This window comes from Naegleria fowleri, assembly GCF_008403515.1.
Source record: "Naegleria fowleri strain ATCC 30894 chromosome Unknown tig61, whole genome shotgun sequence".
Lineage (NCBI taxonomy): Eukaryota > Heterolobosea > Eutetramitea > Acrasida > Naegleriidae > Naegleria > Naegleria fowleri.
The window spans coordinates 370,240-388,939 of record NW_025407993.1 but is presented as its reverse complement, the minus strand read 5'-3'; the positions used below and the strand labels follow the sequence as shown (position 1 = coordinate 388,939).

The 18,700-nt window shown below is 37.0% G+C and overlaps 7 protein-coding genes across 7 annotated transcripts; 4 read left to right on the top strand and 3 right to left on the bottom strand.

Annotated features, from left to right (window-relative positions):
• Positions 1-440: 440 nt before the first annotated feature.
• On the bottom strand, positions 441-1,622 carry FDP41_008528 (uncharacterized protein; the record flags this gene model as incomplete). The annotated part of the gene is made up of 2 exons (XM_044712391.1): positions 441-1,259; positions 1,512-1,622. The coding sequence occupies 2 exons, from the start codon at positions 1,620-1,622 to the stop codon at positions 441-443; spliced, it is 930 nt and encodes a 309-aa protein (XP_044558034.1).
• A 334-nt stretch (positions 1,623-1,956) lies between these two features.
• FDP41_008527 (uncharacterized protein) lies at positions 1,957-3,280 on the top strand (the record flags this gene model as incomplete). Its single annotated transcript, XM_044712390.1, has 2 exons — positions 1,957-2,911; positions 2,970-3,280. 2 exons carry the CDS (start codon positions 1,957-1,959, stop codon positions 3,278-3,280), a joined length of 1,266 nt encoding a protein of 421 aa, XP_044558033.1.
• Positions 3,281-3,497: 217 nt separating this feature from the next.
• FDP41_008526 (uncharacterized protein) lies at positions 3,498-4,583 on the bottom strand (the record flags this gene model as incomplete). Its single annotated transcript, XM_044712389.1, has 1 exon — positions 3,498-4,583. The coding sequence occupies one exon, from the start codon at positions 4,581-4,583 to the stop codon at positions 3,498-3,500; it is 1,086 nt and encodes a 361-aa protein (XP_044558032.1).
• A 1,392-nt stretch (positions 4,584-5,975) lies between these two features.
• FDP41_008525 (uncharacterized protein) lies at positions 5,976-7,370 on the top strand (the record flags this gene model as incomplete). The annotated part of the gene is made up of 1 exon (XM_044712388.1): positions 5,976-7,370. One exon carries the CDS (start codon positions 5,976-5,978, stop codon positions 7,368-7,370), a length of 1,395 nt encoding a protein of 464 aa, XP_044558031.1.
• A 356-nt stretch (positions 7,371-7,726) lies between these two features.
• Positions 7,727-15,588, top strand: FDP41_008524 (uncharacterized protein; the record flags this gene model as incomplete). Its single annotated transcript, XM_044712387.1, has 4 exons — positions 7,727-8,341; positions 8,514-10,056; positions 10,136-13,014; positions 13,069-15,588. The coding sequence occupies 4 exons, from the start codon at positions 7,727-7,729 to the stop codon at positions 15,586-15,588; spliced, it is 7,557 nt and encodes a 2,518-aa protein (XP_044558030.1).
• A 172-nt stretch (positions 15,589-15,760) lies between these two features.
• Positions 15,761-16,069, bottom strand: FDP41_008523 (uncharacterized protein; the record flags this gene model as incomplete). Its single annotated transcript, XM_044712386.1, has 1 exon — positions 15,761-16,069. The coding sequence occupies one exon, from the start codon at positions 16,067-16,069 to the stop codon at positions 15,761-15,763; it is 309 nt and encodes a 102-aa protein (XP_044558029.1).
• Positions 16,070-16,302: 233 nt separating this feature from the next.
• FDP41_008522 (uncharacterized protein) lies at positions 16,303-18,489 on the top strand (the record flags this gene model as incomplete). Its single annotated transcript, XM_044712385.1, has 2 exons — positions 16,303-16,866; positions 17,053-18,489. 2 exons carry the CDS (start codon positions 16,303-16,305, stop codon positions 18,487-18,489), a joined length of 2,001 nt encoding a protein of 666 aa, XP_044558028.1.
• Between the last annotated feature and the right edge of the window lie 211 nt (positions 18,490-18,700).

Genomic DNA, 18,700 nt, shown 5'->3' with positions numbered 1-18,700 from the left:
TTACTACTGCTGATCGATACCATGCGTGATCCTGCTTCCTTCTTTCTATTGAACAGTGTATATTCGTTGTAGGGTCCAGGAGTATTCAGGAAAATAATAGTTTCTCGTTGTCCCAATACATCACTCCAAGATGGGATATTTTCTTGATTTCAAATCACAACCATGGATTTTGGTTCCAAGATGAATTTACCCTATGAAGAATATGGAGTCAAATCAGTTTAAGATCTTCTCTTGTTGTATTATAAGATTTCAAGTGATCAAGAAGATTTCGCTGTGAATGCTGCAACAGGAACAAATATGAAGGATCCATAAGCCATGCTTCATCTGCCATGAAGAAGGTCATCATGAGTTATTCCTTTAAATTCTTCTCATCCTATATGAATATAAAATGGTTCATTCACGTGTTGCATAGGGACGTGCATACTTGCTCGTGTCGAGATTTATTGTTGTGGTTCTTGAGACATGATGTATGAAATAATGTCACGAAGAGAAATGACTTTGCAAGGATGGAGTTGCTTGTCACACACATACATTCTGTGAATTCTGTTGGCTGCCAATCTTCCAATAACAAATCCTAGTTCAGTTTCTTCAGAGCATGAAATTGCTGGGTGACTTTCGTTAAAAGATTGCTCTCGTATGTGTTGAACAAAGGTATGAACGCTTTGATGAAGTGAATGATAGAGATTACTTGGATTGATTGCCTTAATATCTCTTGCAGATAAATTGCCGATTAAAATTCCAGTGTTGTCAATGACGGCCAATCCACTCACTTTCATTTGATGCATCTTTTTGAAGCAATCAATTGTTCTCATATGTTTTTCCAATGTAATGACAGGAGAGACTCCCAATGGTGCATGTCCAACTTTTTGATGAGCCAATTCGCCCATTTCCTTGACATGAAGAGCACAAAAGCTAACAATTTGAGCTTGGGTCAAAATACTGACCATCTTTCCGTCCTTATCGAGAACAGGGCAACGATGTGATTTTTCCTTAACTAACACAGTGCAAGCATCGTAGAGCGACTTATCCTCGCTGATAGGTGTGAAAGGATTATGAGCGAAATCAGCAATACCTCCAATTTGTTGATCTTGGAATTTTGATGCTGTTTTTAATCGTGAGAAAATATCATTTCCTTGTCTGACTTCAGTCTCTCCGAAAAGCTCCACCAAGAAGGCGAGAATATCCAAAATATCAATCAAACCAACACATTCATTGCCTTTCATGACTGGAGCGGAAACAATACCTGAAGCCATTAATTTCTGTTTTCATCGCAATCACCAACAACAATTAATTTTCATTCATTTTCAAAGCAGAGGAGAGAATGGATTATTTTCCAAACAAAATCATTAATGGGTAAAGATGATGGTGATCATCATCATGTTGTATACATTTAAACCCGTAGAGAACAAGTGATACCAATGATTTTCCCGATTCATCACCAAATGATGAAAAAAAAACAATTTCATTATTGTTCAGAAACAAAAATCTCACAAAATATAATCCCCACCTACCTCCAACACATCATGTAGCTTATCTTCATATTGAAAAGTCACCATTTCGGTTGGTCTTGCCACATCCTTCACTTTCTTCTCCTTCAAGAGTTTAAATATTTCGATCGTCATTTTTTTTATTGTTTTTTATTGTCATGTTGTGAAGGCTAAAAAAGGAGAATTAGAGAATCAACATCCTCTTCGAGCATTATTTCATGATGATGTCCTTGAAATCTTTAGAGGCCTGCGTCCATTGAAAAAGTAAAACTTTGAATTATGATCATTGAAATTTGGTCGAGAATCAAGCCTTGATCTCTATTCCTTTATAAAAAAATCGACTGAAAGATCCATCAATACAGATCCCCTTCCCAGAGCACAGAAAGAAATTATTGTTGACCGCCACTCCGAATTGAAAACGATCTCTCTACGAGTATCAATTCAGCAGCAGCAACAACAGTGTAGTGGAATGACTAATAACGAAGAGAAATATAACAAGGAACGACTTGAAAAGGTTTTGGGAGATTCCTTGTATGATGTGGATCAATGGTGTGAGGAGCTCATCATGATGGATTCATCAACGACGTTAGAATTACAACACAATCGGCCTCATGAATTACTTCTCACTCCGAAAACAAGATGGTTCAATTTGAGTCTTGAGCAAGCCAATGCTCTCGTGCATCATTATCAACAGCATGTATTGAAACATGCCAATAAGATGACCAATTCTGATGAAATGGAAATACAAAAACTGGAAGAACAAATTAGAAATGTATGGAATCAGGAGAAGCGTTTTTTGGGAAAGAAGGTCTTTTGTAGATTGTCAACGAGAAGTCCAAAAGATGCTGCACTCTTTGATGGATCGGAATGTTACCGTCGATGCAAGATATTACTTAAAAAGAAATGGATTGCAAGCTATTTGAAATTCAAGGAACGAAAAGGTCAATTAACAAGCACACAAATTTCAAGAGATTATATCTTGAATACAGAAACTGAGGATTTTGAAAATTACGTGACAAATGTCATGAGCCATAGTGAAGAATATTTATCATTCATGCAATGTTCTCAACAAGCACTTGCTGTTGAGAATGAACGTCAAGTGATTGATGTATTGACGAATTCGGAGAGAGTTTTGCAAGACTTGGCAAGAGCATTAGAATTTCCTGAAGTTTTTAACATGAAATTAATATTGAGAGAATGGTATCCAGACATTACCTATGAGTATGAATTTAGAGGTTTTGTTCATAATTTTGAACTCATTGCATTATGTCAGTATGACAACACAAGCTTGGTTCAGGAGCTCATTGACAAAAAGGACGAAATCGCTTCGTCAATTTTGCGATATTATAATACCACTGTGAAACCTGTACTCTTATGCAAATCCAAACAATCAACTTCGGTCATATCCAAGTGGAATGGTGAGGGTAAGTTTGGCGATTTCTTGCAAATGTTAATAGTTGGTCGTTTCATGTTTTTCAATAGTGATTATGGATTTCGCCATTTTGCAGCCAAGCAAAAAGATTATCATCATTGAATGTAATCCCTTTAATAATGGTACTGGCGCTTCATTATTTGAAGTCGATCGAAACGACATGAAAGAACGATACGATAAGACTAGGCAGTTTGAGTTTAGAGTTGTGACGCAAAAATGGTACAATGAATGCTCAGAGCAAGCTAAGTATTTGTGGGACAGCTTATTTGCAAATTCACGAAAGGAAATTATTGAGGAAATCATTTTGGAAGCCCAAGCACCACCACAAGGCTCCTTCTGGTTCAGCTGTGAGCTTTTGTGAATTGAGTCTTATCATGGAAATACTGAGACTTACCCGTCATTGAACTAGATTGTTTGTGACGACATTATTTGGCAACACGCATTCCAAAGTTTCGTGAAATTAAGGAATTTTGGTATTTTATTATTATTGTGGTTTTGTATATATAAATAAAATTAATTCAACTTGTTTGAATAATATAAATAAAAGGTAAATACATTGTGGATTATATGTTCTGAGCTTATTGAACCAAAACTTCTGATGAAGCAGCTCCCTTAGTTTGTTTCGATTGTTTGACCTTCTTTGCTCCGACCTTTGGGAAATTGGAATCATCGGAATCGGTAGATTGTGATCCAGCTTCTTGTTGAGACCATGAAGCAGTTGAAGTGGACTCGGTGTTGTTCACAAGAATTTTGGCTGATGAGCCAACATTAGAGGATTTCTTGGAGACAGCAGCAGTGGTTGTGATGGTGGCAGGTTTCACTTCAACTTCTTGCTTGGTAACTTCCTTGACATTGTCATCCCAGAAATCTTGTTCGGAAGCATAAGGATCTCTGATAATAGTCTTTCTCTTTTCAACCTTTGGTAATTGAGCAGTTGAGGTTGTTGTCTTCTTTTCGACAACTTCTTCCTCGCTTTCCTCTTCGTCACTTTCCACTTGTTTAGCTGGTTGAGACTTTTCTGCTGACTTTTTCTTTCCATTGGTTGCTGATGACGATTCAACAGACTTGGATTCTGAAGCCTTTTTTGTAGTCTTTTTCTTCTTTGCATCGGTTTCATCTTCATCCGAAGCAGATGATGATTGTTCCTTCTTTGGCTCTTCGAACTTTTTGAAAATAGACTTGTTTTCGTTTTGCTTCTTCTTCTTCTTGTCGTTTTGTTGTTGTTCGGATTGTTTCTTGGTTTCATCCTTCTTACGACCGGTGACTTCAGGTCTCTTAACCACTTGGAAATCCTCAGAGGATTCTTGTTCCTCCTTCTTTTCTTGTTGTTGTTGCTTCTTGGTTTGCTTTGTAGATGGTTGTTGTTGTGGTTGCTTCTTAGAGTCGGCCACTTGAGCAGTTTGATTCTTGCTACTCTTGTTCAATCCATAAAGCTCGGCAACATCCAAAGATTGAATTTCATCGGTGGCCTTGCTTGGCTCTTCGTCAGAAGAAACAGCAGCAGAAACACTGGATGCCTTTTTCTCTGTCTTTTTGCTCTTCTTCTTCTTATCAGAGGTAGAAGTAGTGGTTTTGAGCTTTTCTGGTCGGGAATTTCCACCGCTCAAAAAGAAGAAAGCAATAGCGACGGCAATCAAAGGTACTATGATGTAAATTAATTGCATATTGTTGTTGTTGTTATTGATAATGATGATGTTCTACCAATCGGATAGTGATTTTCTTTAATGGGTAATGATTGATGATGAAAGAAACCTTGATGATGATGATGATCGAGGCTTTTGTTTCAATGATTTCAAAATTGTAGGTAACAATCGAGTTTTTAAAATCTATCACAAAGCCTTTTACGGTGTAATCTATTCTCGTTGTTTCAAGCTGAATGAAGGGTTACGATAATGACGTCGTCTTCTTCGTCGATTTTTGGTTGGATAGACTACGAGCAAGAAGGGATCTGTGGTTGCGGATTCTTGGAGTGAATTATTGGGTGATGATTTTTTTTCTCTGTTCTTTCTTTGAGAGCTTTTGGATCTCGCAAGCTGACGTGTACCAACATTCACCTCGTTGTTGTTGCAAAATGAAATTTTGTAAAAGTCAATGAGGTGTGTGCAGATTTGCAACTAAAGTGCTTACCTATATCTATCTTGTTCTTCGAAAGTAAATATAAAATACAATATATGATAGGAAAGGACATGGCTTGATAGGATCCATTTTTGGTATTATAGAATATTCGAAAACGATAATCGGTTTGTCCTTTGTTGTTTATAGTTCTGCATATGTTTTCATAAAATCATTAAAATGGGCAGCTCAGAACAGTAGTTTTATGCGTAACTGGTTTTTTGCTGGGGTGGGCTGTGTTTCGCTTGGATAACGGACTCTGTCCAGTGAAAGTCCTTTCCCCAGCGAAACTGGATTGGCAATAACTGCGATGCTTAGTGCTATTGGTCTTCTACATGGATGTTCATATTCACTTTAAGTCGAGAGTTTCTCGAACCGATTTTAATCGTTGGATTACTTAAATACCAAATCACAGTTATAAACCAAAACATTTAATAAAGAGGTGAAATAGTTTGTTTCTTTCCTTTGTTGTTTCAATATTTCTTTTCAATGATGATTTTTGAAATAATGTCATCACGACGGCTCAGAATGGACTGGTTCAATAGTAGAGTGTATAGATTAAGGTCAGGTTAAGTAAACAGTATTAATACTTAAGAAAAACAGTATGAGAGTGGTGATCCTCTGATAAATCTCCTTCGAACAACAAGACTTGATTGTCTCAGGAAAATTCTTCGGAAATGGTTCTTTCTACTTTTGAACAATCAAGAAGATCACAAGAGTTGTTGGAAATTGAGTGCTTCTTCTGCTTACTTGAAGGCAGTTTAAAACTCTTTTGGAAAAAGCGACTCCGACCAAAAAGTACCTTTTCGCTAGAACTCTCATTCCTTCTTGATCTTGTTCATTAGGGATGATTTTTCGTTGTTGTTGATTTTTCTGAGGTTCAATTACGGATTCAATTTTACCTAACAACAAAAACAACACAAAAATTGTCAGATCTCATCATCATGAGGCCCAATCATCATTCGTTTGGGGATTTTTCCTCGATTCATTCTTCCGGAAGTGCTTTATTTCCCAACTCAACAACAATAACAACAACAGGGTCCCCTTCTGTGCGAAACAACAATAACTTTTCTTTTCAACCACCACCACAACCCCTTGAAATGAATACAACAACAATATCAACAGCAATGACTAACCCTTCAGCTTCAGATCAACGAGCCACCAACAATAATGATGCATTACCGTCCTCATCCGCTTCGTTATTATTGTCGTCATTCGAACCTTCATCATCATCCGCGTATTATTCTGTGATGGATCAAGCCGGAGAAGACAACTACCGTCAACAACAGTTACTTTTATTAAATAATGCAACTGATTCAAATAATCATCATCATCATTACGATTCCCTCTCTTCTCCTCTCCACATGTATAATAAGATAATATTTGAAGACTCTGAATATCTCTATCGGAATGTCACCCGAGATGATTTACCCTCACTGAAGAAATTACAACAAGAATTATTTCCTGTACAATATAACAAACAATTTTATTTGAAATTATTGGACAAGAGTAAAACATATACTCTATTGTCATTCAGTAAGGAACACAACGAGCTGATTGGAGTGTGCTCTTCCTCAATTTTAACGGAGGAGAAACAAGATGGAGGATTTTGGCACAATTTATTTGGATATCCCGACAAGTGTAATATTTGTTACATCATGACTTTGGGTGTCAAGAAAAATCATCGAAGAAAGGGTCTAGCAAGTCGAATGTTACAAATCTTGGAGGAAGTTGTCTCTGCTGAACCTTATTTCTGTACAAAACTTACTTTACATTGTAAAGTGGACAATGAACGAGCTCTCTCCTTCTATAGGCAAAATGCATTTTTCATTAAGGAGAAAATTGATGGATACTATGATTTTGGATCACATATGGAGGCTGCTTTCAAATTGGAGAAAAATCTTTCCATTGAAAATGAACATTTTAACAGTGATGTAAATTTTTTAGGGCTACCCTCGGCACTATCAGGACTCCTTACTTCTGAAAGTAGGACATCCATAGCCGTGCCCAGTAGTAGTGGATCAACTGGAAATTTTAATGAAGTGACACCTATGACCAGGACGAATTATAATAACAGCAGCAGTGGTAGTAGTGGTGGTGGGAGTTCTTCACTTGGATGCCTTTCTCTAACGTTACAACTATGGAGGTTTTTTATTGATTCTTTAAAGATTTTTACTAAGGATTCTCTGACCATGTTGACCAATTCCGTGGTGACAAATACAAGTCAACAACACTTGGCACATTCTACCCTCAATACCACTTCAACGCCTGGAAGCGTAGCTATACCAAATCCAAGACCAAGAATAATTCTTCAAATTCAAGAGCAAGAATGTGAATAACCTTAATTTTATTGTGAGATAGGTATCTAGATTTATGTGTACTGTACATGTTGCATGCACAGATTTGGATGGCAATAACAGATATTCAACACTCATTTGAATGAACTGTTTGCCGACAAATATAGACACAACAAAACTGCACTATTAAATTGTGCGCATCTTTTACGTAGCGTGAATAAACTAAGCATCAAAAATAAATAGCGAACATGTTTAAAAATGTCTATTGCCATGTCGAAATAACCCTAAGGTATTAGGTCGAATGGTTAGACCTTGTTATGTCATCATCAAACAAATTTAAAATGGAAATGCTGTTGATAATTTAAAAAATTTTCAAAAAATATCGTCATCACCCTGCCATGAATTCACCACCCACCAGCACGAGCAGCGTTGTTGCTGGATCGATGATGATGACTTCGGGCTCCTCTACGCCAAGCACTCCCATTTCCATCTCATCTTCCAATGTATTTGGTGGTGTTGCTCCGCTGCCATCAGCAGAGCCCGGACAGCAACAACCGCAAGAAAACACTGCAAGTTCAAAAGGAGTGCGAGCATGGCAAATATGCCCTGGATCCATTAATCCTTATCATCAAGCCTTCTCATGGACAACTCATATGGGCGATGAAATGATTGCCTATGCGAGTGGAAAATATGTTATGATTTATTCCGGAAATAATTTTCTTCAAATATTGGAGGGTCATGATGATGTTGTTACATGTGTAAAGTGGAGCAATCTTCACAGCAGAATTGCAGCTTGTTCAAAAGGAAAAATCATTATTTATTCTCAAATAGAAGAGGATGAAACAGAACATGGATTTTCGAAAAAGACTCCGACTTGGGCAATTGAACAAATTATTAGTTCTGTAGATATGGAGTTCGATTGCATGGATTGGAATTTGTATGGCGATCGTCTCATTGTAGGAGGAAGAGTAACAATGATTCTAGAAGGAGTGCCAGTATTAGGTCAAATCTATGTAAGTAGAAACATCCCAGAGTTGGAATTGAAAAATGTGTTTTGTGCCAAAAAACTTTTTTCGGTCACTAATTCCAACTTGAAATGATCAAACATTGCACATCATCACCTCTGAATTCGACAAACCAACGATTGTTATGACATTTTTATGCGTCAATATTCAAATGACCTAGAAATGGAACGTTGTTTGGAGGTACGAAAATCCTACACCAGTACACATCGTGGCATATTCTCCCGATGAAAAATATTTTGCAACAGTGTCAAAATATGATCGGTTGGTGAAAGTTTGGTATCGAAACAAACCAATAGTGATACCTTCTTTCACACCTGTGATTTCCATCACCGATACAAAGGAGACTGCATCTGCTACAGAGGAAGAATCTGAAGCATTTTCTTATATTTATTTACCTCATCCTCGATCTGTTACGTCCTTATCTTGGAGATTTAAGGAAATTAGCTCTCAAAAAAAGGATGAATTTACAGCAAATGTATTGTTGACAACATCGATTGACAATGTCGTGCGGGTTTGGAGTGAAACCAATGAGACGGAGGATTTATCGTTTTACGTTTGCTCTATTATTGAAAAAGAAACACAATCCAATGTTCAATGGTTAAACACAGCATTCGAAAAAAGTCCGAATCAAGTATTGTTGCAATATTTTCGAAAGAAGAGAAAAAAGTCATACGAAGGAGATCACAAAGATATCGTTCTAGACAATGATCAAAGATCAAGCTTGGAAAGCAAGTTGCAAACAGCAAGCTCTGATACTGGACTTTTCGAATCACAAACTTGGTTAGGAACAGTACAGTCAGATGGAACATTGATGATTGATCTTTTGCAAGGTTTAGCAGATTTTCCAAGAAGAACTCCAAAAACTTCAATGTGGATAAGAATGCCAAATGCACTCAAAGGTTTCGAAGATCCTCTAAATGTTTTCATGTTTTACAAAACTGCAGATGATTCCAACATGGATCTGGGTTCAACTACACCTAAAATTTTAACGATTTACGTACATAGCAAGAATGGTATGCTTTCAAACTGGGAGCTTAATCTCTCCAAAGGATCCAGACCACAACTGGAAGTATTTAGCGTTTTTACAGGTCATATTGGAGAAGCTCATTGTGTTGCATCTCATCCAATTCTACCTGTTGTTGCCTCTTTGGATAAAGTGAATAACCATTTGATAACATGGCACGTGAGAGACACGCCGTTCTATTGCCCAAGAGATATTCTAACAAATATCAGAGAATTCAAACTTGAGGCAACAAACATTGCATGGTATCCAACATCTGCTCATTTACTCTGTTCTACAAATAACGGTATTGAAATTATTTATGTGAAGTCGACAAATCCGCTTGCTCATAATTTAACATCTATTTACGAGTCTACGACCACACCTCCATTGCCATCATATTACGATATTGTTTCCTGCAATTATGTGATGAAAGATTCTTCAGAATTTAGAAAGTGTCTTTTCATGAAAGTTTTACCTTTCGGAACGATACCTACCGAGACAGACAAAAGTTCCAATATTTGCGCACTAGTTGTGGCAGTTTCAGAAAGTGGTAAAAGCGTGGGAGTTTGGAGATTGGAAGAAGTTAAGCAAGGAGATTCTATAACCTTTGTATCTGAGCTAATTACCAAACATAATATTGAGGGAACAGCGACTTGTGCTGATTGTGTCAAGTTGGTGCCTTTTATTCCTGAAATGCACAGTAAGTATGGCTAAATATCTTAATCCCTATGAAACGAAAATTTCATTTTAATATGTTTTACCTGAAATTGTGAAATCAGAAAATATTACTAACATGCCTACTGAGCTTTCCATGAAGAATTACTACCACAAACAACAAAACTTGGCAATTGTTGTCGGTAAATCTGACGGAAGTGTAACTGTATTAAAGTTAGCCAAAAAAGACAAAACGGAACCAGTGAAGGAAGCACCAAAACCAAAGATTGGAGGGCTTCTCGGAAAATTTACTGCCGTGTCATCTTCAAGTAGTAATATCGCATCATCCTCCTCATCGACAAGCTCAACAAATGACAAACCCATCATTGAAAAATGGTTCGATTTTAAGGCTGAAAATTCTGCTGTAAAATTGATAAAGTGCTCCGATACAGTGACTAGAATAGCCACCACTTGTAACGACTCAAAGGATGTACATATTTGGGAGGCAGAATCTCATACAGACTTGACGATAGAACAAACCATCGAAATTGAAAAAACAGAGATTGTTCATGATTTAGAGTGGACTAGTTTTGGAGATGGTCAAAGTATATTGATCATTGGTTCCAACAAAAAGCTTTACTGTTTCACGGAATCAAAAGTTCAACCTGGACTATTTAAAGACAAGAAAAAGTACTGGCACAAGATTACGACTTTACTTCCATCTGTGAATGACATGCCATGCTCTAAAATTTCTGTGACCAAGGAGAGGTCCATTATTTCTGCTTTTGGTTCTGTCCTTCATGTGTTTACAAAGACTCTTCATGGTGATGATTCAAAGAAGTTTATGGCTAAATTTAACGTTCCAACAGAACCAAGCATCAAATCTCAAACTCTCTTGATGCACAGAAGATTGGCTGACTATCATCCAAATTTCCTTCTAGAGTTATTGATGGATGGTAGATTTGATACTGTGAAGAAGATCATTTATCATGTTGTGAAACATTTACAAATTTTTGAAGAGAAGGTGGAAAAGAAGAAGGGTGACAAATTAGAAGAATATATCAACAAGGGCAAGGACTATGCTTATCTTTTAGAAATTCCTTCTCTAAAAGTAACGACACTCATCAAAGAAGAAAAGAAAAAGGCAGCTGCAGAACCAGCTCAACCGAGACAAAGAACCTTGCTTGATAGATTCTCATCCATGAGTATAGAGGAAACCAAGGCAGAAGGAAAACCTTCTACTCTACTGGAGGAGCCTGAGGAAGAAATGAGCATTGACGAGGCAGTTCGAATTTTGAAAACATCCCTCGCTTCTGTTCACTTGCCAGGACTTTCAAAACATGATCAAATCAACCTCATTGCAGTCATTGATACCTATTTGGAACTTCAGAAAAATCCTGAAGCTTTGGATGAAGCAGGTATTAGATATCTTGTTGCTGTTAAATTCTTGCAATATCTTGCAAAGAGAAGCCAAATAGGTGCTCAATCTGATCTTTTACTGAACAAGGTCAATAGTTCCATGATTGCTTGGGCTCTCATTTCTGAAACTCAAGACGCCCTGTGGAACATGCTCTGCCCAGAAACAGCATCCATTAGCTGGAAACTCATTCAACAATTGGGAGTGATCTATTGGCAAAAAAATCCAGGTTCTCTTAAAGCCATTGCTGAGAGATTGGCAAAACAAATCTTCAAGGAAACCAATGACCCATCAAAGTGTGCTCTTTATTACATGGCACTTAAAAAGAAGGGTGCACTCTCTCAATTGTTCAAGCTAAAAGGCAATGAGAAAGTGGCAGATTTTCTCAATAAGAACTTTAATGAAGAGAAGAATAGAATCTCTGCTGTAAAGAATGCGTACGTTCTCCTGAGTAGACATGATGTGAATTATGCTGCAGCCTATTTCTTACTCGCTGATTCTCCAAAAGACGCTGTTAGTGTACTTATTAAGAACTCTAAGGAGTATGACTTGGCGTACTTTATTGCAAGGTTGTACTGTGGTGATGATAGTTCTTTCTGTAAAAATCTTCTCAAAAATGAGCTTACACAATATTACGCAACAGAGGAAAAAGACATTTGGATGCAAAGTATCATTAAATGGACTCTAAAAGAATATGAGAGCGCAGTTGAAATACTTGTGAAGAGAGGAAGTGAGGACGATGAAACCTTTGATCCGTCACTCTTTGCATACTGCCTAAAGCTTGACTCAAAGCCAAGTTTAAACAATTCAGACATTATTAGCAAGCACATATTACCAATATTACAGAGAACAGCTCATTACTTTTACCAAATTGGTGCATACACTCTCTCGTTGGAGTATTTACTAAAATTGAAAAATATTGATCAATACACTTCCAAGAGAAAACTAACTTCAAGTTCCAACGATGCACTCATGTCAGGAACCTTCTCAGGCTTTGGAGGAGGAATGGGAGGTTTCGATGCATTTGGTGGCTTTGGAGGAGGAATGATGGGTATGGGCATGATGGGAATGATGTCCGGCTCCTCATCTTCCACCAAATTGCAAGAAGAAACAAAGGAAGCGAAAGAGCAACCAGAAATTACAGAACTACTTAAGCTTAAAACTGCTCTCAGTATTTTATGCCAAGAGCTTTATGATCTTTGCTACAATGCTGAATCTAACTATAGAGAGGGATGGGATAACAATCGCATCAAGATTATGTCAGATATTGATGACTTGGTAGCTAAATTGGACATTGACAAGAATATGTTGCTAGCTCAGCTTAAACAATTTACCAAATTGAATGGTTTCCTCATCGCTAGATGCTTACTTTGCAATGATGGAGAGTCAATACTTACAATCTTGGAAACTTTTGCAATCCAAATTGGTACAACAATTTCACTTGTTATTAAGAGTCCATTAACTCCGTCTCATGTCTCTAGAATTGAGCATCAATTGAAGGAATTTATTTATTGTTACAGCCGAATGAAAAGTCTTAAGGTTAAGATTAGCGAGCAACAACAGGCAGATCTCTCTGCAACACTTTTCGTAAGTAGTGAAACACAGGTTTTTCAATGATTACGAATGTAAAATTTTTCACAGACCATGTTATTTATTACATTGTATAGTAAGAGAGATTTTGATGGCTTGTACATTTTGTTCAACCTTCATCAAGATTTTGATTTGAAAGAACGTGATTCATTCTCTGAGAGACCAAGCTTTGAAGGAAGAGAAGTTTTTGACAAATTTTACCATTTACTTTTTGATAGAATGACACTCTTCTACAAGAGATTCAACCTCAAGATGCTGGACTTTAAGATCAATAAGGCTATGCAAGAAGAAATCGAACAAGAAGAAAAGAAGAAGAAGAAATTGGCCAATCTTTCAAAAACCAAAGTTCTCACAAAAGAAGAAGCTGAAAAGAAAAAAGAATACTACAAGAAATTGTTAGAAAACTATCATGGAACTCCATCCACAGATGCCACCGAGAAGAGCTCAGAGTTGGAAAAACTTGAAAAGCAATTCCACTGGGAAATGTTTGACTCGGTCCTTGTATTCAAACTTACGACCGTTCTCAAAGATTTCATTGAGCATGCCTATGATGAGACATATTCCAGTTTTGTGAAACAATCACAAAAGAAGAGAGAAGACATTAACAAACAAAAGTATTCATCCAATGCACAAACAGCTCTCACTTGCTCCTCATTGTGGTGCTCATATTCAGAGAGACGTTTGCAATATAAGGAAATGGAAATTTACTCGGAGAATGACTCAAGTACCACTCCAAATCTTAAAGAAGTTAGTGCTCTCTCCACACGTACGCATCTCTCGAGTATGCTTGAAACTCTCACACAAACAAATCCAAGTCCAAGACACATGAGAACAGTCAGTGCTCAAGATCATTTCCATTCATTGGCCCATGCATTACCAGAGCTTGGATTGGAACATTCTACCATGCAGCAAACCTTACTGTTGTCTTGTATTAACAAACATTGGCTTGCAGATGAAAAGATCTTTGATACATTTAAGGGAGATCATTCCACTCAAAAATTATGGAGCTTCTTGTTGGATGCTTCAAAGCCAAAGCCAATCAGCAGTTCTACAAGCATGAATGTATCTTTGACTACAGGCAATGTTCCAATGATCACGACCTCAGATACCATGACACCATTGTCATCATTTATGGATTCAAGCAGTGCTGCCACATCATCATCTATTGTTAAGCCACTCTCCACTCAACAAACCTCTGCAAATGGAAATGAAACTCTCAAGTTTTCAGCAGATATTGAAATTGTCAAGTGCAAGGACTTGGTCAAAGCTTTTTGTGTGGATTCAAGTAATCCAAGCTATTTGGCTTTTGCATCTGGAAAGTGTATTCGTGAAATTAATATTGAGCACTCTATTCGATACAGAAAGAGAAATCCTTCTCTTGACAGACTTTTGGATGATGAGGCCAATACTTGGGATCAATCATTCCATAGATACGATGACATTGCTGCTAAAGATGTTAACAACACAAAATTCGTCCAACAACAGACAACCATTGCCAAGGTACCTAGTATTTCAAACTTTAATGTTTTCGATTTCCTGGACACTGTAAACGATGATGAAGATGTAACCAAGAACCTCAAGAAATTTATTGGTTTCTCGAATCCAATGTCTTCATTTGACTCTGGAAACAATTCTTCATACATGAACAAGTTGAAACAACGATTCAGTGTTAGTAAGAGACCTTCGTTCACAGCCACAACTCCATCTGCTTCACACTTTAAGAGACAGTCGGTCGCACCAACAAGCTCAACCAAACAACCAACCAAAAAGTCAGGAAAAGTCGACAGAAATCAAGCATGTAACGTTCTTGTTTCTCATCCTTTCCTTCCATTCTATTTATCAGGAGGACCAGACGGTTCCGTATTCATGTGGCAATATGGTTTCCAATATGCGCTCAGAACCTATAGAGAATCTGGATCACCAGTGACCAATATTCGTTTCTCAAGATTTGGATACAAATTTGGTGTGACAGATAGTTCTGGGTATCTCACATTGTGGAGATTTGATGCCTCCAAAGAAAGCTTGCATTACTTTTATCACTTACATTGTCACAATATTAGGGTGAATGATTTTACATTCCTGGAATCAGGAAGCTTAGTTTCAACGATTGGATTGTCAAGTAAGGGAGGAGAATTGTGTATTTGGGACCTATTTTTACCAAATCAAGATGCCAAAATGTTCTCCTATGTTTTCAATGGAGATGAACCACTTGCATTGCGCTACTCTCCAAAATACAAGCTCTTACTGGTTGGAACAAAGAAGGGCGAAATTCATATCTTCGATGCTCAAGAGAGCAGCTATGGATTTTTACACAAAATTTCAACACCACACGATGCAATTCAAATGTTGAACATTGATGTAGCCACTGAAGAATTCTTTGTAACAGGTTGCTCTAATGGCCACGTTGCTGTATGGGACATGAAAACTCTTAAACAAATGTATTATTATCCAGACACTCATCCAAAGAAGAAATTGTTCACACAAGAAGGTGTGACATGGTCTGAAATTTCCACTCAATTTTTGTATACCTCTGGTGGAGATGGTCGAATTTTGAGAAAAACCATTGTGTAAATCATTCATCAATGAACAGAGTGAAAATTTTATTATTTTTGAAAGGTTCATTGGTCGATTTTTATGTCTTGTGGAATATAAGATCGAGTCATTCATTGTTTTTATTATTAATCATGTCTTTGTGGATCTTGATATTGACTTTTAGAGGTCACCACATGAAGTGGTTTAGATCTTAGAATTGATTAGGTTGATTTCCATAGGTGTAAAGATTATTTGCGTTTTTATGCACTGTGTAATCCATAAATCCATAGACACCTTGCGTATTCACAGGATGCGTACTTTGCATCAATACAGCATCTGTTTCACTCTTTCTGCGAGGAGGAGGAGGAACGTTGGTTTTTGGGATGGCTCGAATTTTAAGGTTTGATCGATTCGTTGATGATGACTTTTGATCGTTGTCATCATGAGAAGAAGATTGATCGTAAAGATGTGAAGAGTCTCCAGAATGCCTACGAAAACGATGAGCGAAAAATTGTTTCATTTTCTTTTGGAGCGCAAGAATCGATCGAGGAGCATGATCCAACACTCGAGAGTTTAATTCTGTCTGCTGCCTTAGTTCGGAAATTGTACAAAATTGGTAATGTCAAAGCTCGATATTGTTTCCTTATTGATCAACATCAATTTATGGTCAACAACAAAATTTTGGCATCGACAAAAGAGAGAGTCTTTAATTCCCATTTCATGAAATGACAAATGTCATTAAAAATCAAAAAAATGAAATCCAACGAGTCAGAGTCGGAACTTTGTGTTGCCTATCATCATCACAATGAGATCAGTCATCATCCAAAACCGTTTACAAGGACGGATAATGCTATGGCCATTCATTCCCATCAACAACAACCACAAACTCATTTCCATCACTTTCGGAAGAAGTATTTACTCTCCACTCTCACGAGTTCATTAAAATCAATGACATCATCACTATTCATAATTAATTCAACAACAATACCACCATTCCTAACAACAATTTTAATTGTATTCCTTGTCATTAGTTTTCAATCCTATTTTGTTCATCCTGCCAACTGTCAATATTACAACACATCCTTTGCTGCCTTGATTGAAAAGAAAGAGAAGGCAGTTTTAGAAATTTGTGAAAAAGCAAAGAGTTTTCACATAACTTGGCCTACCATGAGAGACCAATATTCAAGTTGTGTGTTTTACGATGCTTGTGATGCGAGTTTGAGTCAAAAAATTCCAAATTTTGATTGTAATTATAATTTTGGTTACGATCAAGAATGTGGATGTTCGGGAGAAAAATTATCTTTAAATGATGCAGTGGTAAGTGATGAGAGTGATGTAATGTTCGACCTGTTTCGATTATATATTCAAAAACCTTTCAATGAATTAATATTTGAAAATAATTGAACATTTTCACATGACATGTGAATTCTTTAATTTTTCGTGTTCGATTTTTATTCATTGATTTTTATATATCATGTGATATAATATGTGAACATTTTTTAGGTCAAATACGCTCCTGATCTCATTCCAGGATCGAATGATTTAATTCGAGAATTTGAATGTATGAGTAATTCTCTGAGAGATGTTTTTCGACAAAATCTTTTCAAAGATCCAACTGTGAAATGGCAATATTTAGCTTCCACTGCAGGTGCCATGCAATTATTTCCAGGAGTTCAATGGAGACATCAATATCAACCTGACCCATCTGTCAGCTGTCGAGAAGAAGTTCCAGCTGGAAAACCATGTCCATCGTTTGATCCAAGAATTCGACCTTGGTATATCACTGCCGCTGCTGGATCAAAATCGATCATTATCATTCTAGATGTCTCTTCTTCAATGGGAAGCAACAGTAGAATTGAAATTGCAATCAGCGCTGCACTCTCTGTCATTGACGGATTGTCACGAAAAGATCGACTGGCGCTCATTTTCTTTAGTGACAATGCCTTTACTTGTGCCTTTTCAGGAGATCAACTCTTATTTGTGAATAATGAAAATTATGAGAAATTTAAAAAGTGTATTATGAATATCACTCCATTTGGTCAGACCAACTTTGAAAATGCATTCAATTTGGCTTTTAAATTATTTGAAAATGACCAAACTCAAAACAAGACATGCAACAATGTCATTTTGTTTTTGACTGATGGAAAAATCACAAGTGGAATTTTACCAGATAGTATCATTAAGGAAAAGAATGAAAAATTTGGAGTAAAACTCTTCACCTTTAGTTTGGGAAACGAAGCCGATGAAGAAACTCCACGTCGAATTGCATGTGACAATGGTGGATTGTGGAAAAAAATTGCAGATGGAAATATCAAGGACCTTCGAACTCAAATGTCAAGCTATTACGATTATTTGAGTTATCGTGACAACAAAATTGATGGAGTTTCATGGTCAGAAATTTACACAGATACCACTGGATTGGGTGACGTTTCCACCGCTTCTCTTGCTTGCTTTGCCAGTAATGGTCGATTGTTAGGTGTGGCTGGTGTCGATGTTCCATTGAGTACTCTTTCAGAATTTCCAAATCCAAGAGCATTGTTGAATGAAATTGCTGAAAAGAGAGACAATTGTCCTCCGAAAATTATTCCACAAGAATTTATTGACGAACTTCGTGGAGGAGTTTCATGTAATTACTGTAGTTGTCCAAGAGATGTTGCCATTTATGTGAGTGTGACGGTTGTGGTCATTGTACTTTGTGTGGGAGTAATTGGAGTTATTATTTTGAGTATTATTTATTCGAAATTCATCAAAAAGAAGAGATGGACTCGTCTCCAGCAAGCGTTGGCCACTTCTTATCAAATGAATAATATTCCACTTAATTCTCTCAATAATCCAAGTGGTGGTAGTCATAGTGGATTTTTGGATCATCATGATGCAACGAATTATGGACTTTCAGAGAGATTATTGATTGATCGTGACGAGGTGTACACTTCACTGTAGTGTCGAGTGAATGTGAAGATGTGAAATTGTTGAAAACCTTCGAGTTTCCGAAAGAATTGATTGACCACAGAGAGAGCTCTCTCTGAAATTCCGGACACACTCAACACACTCAATTTCTGGCATATCAAGAAATAGGATTTAATATTGTTGAAGTATAGACACACTCTGTAAAAAGTTTCGGAAGGAGATTGGAAAATTGATTTCAAAAAAA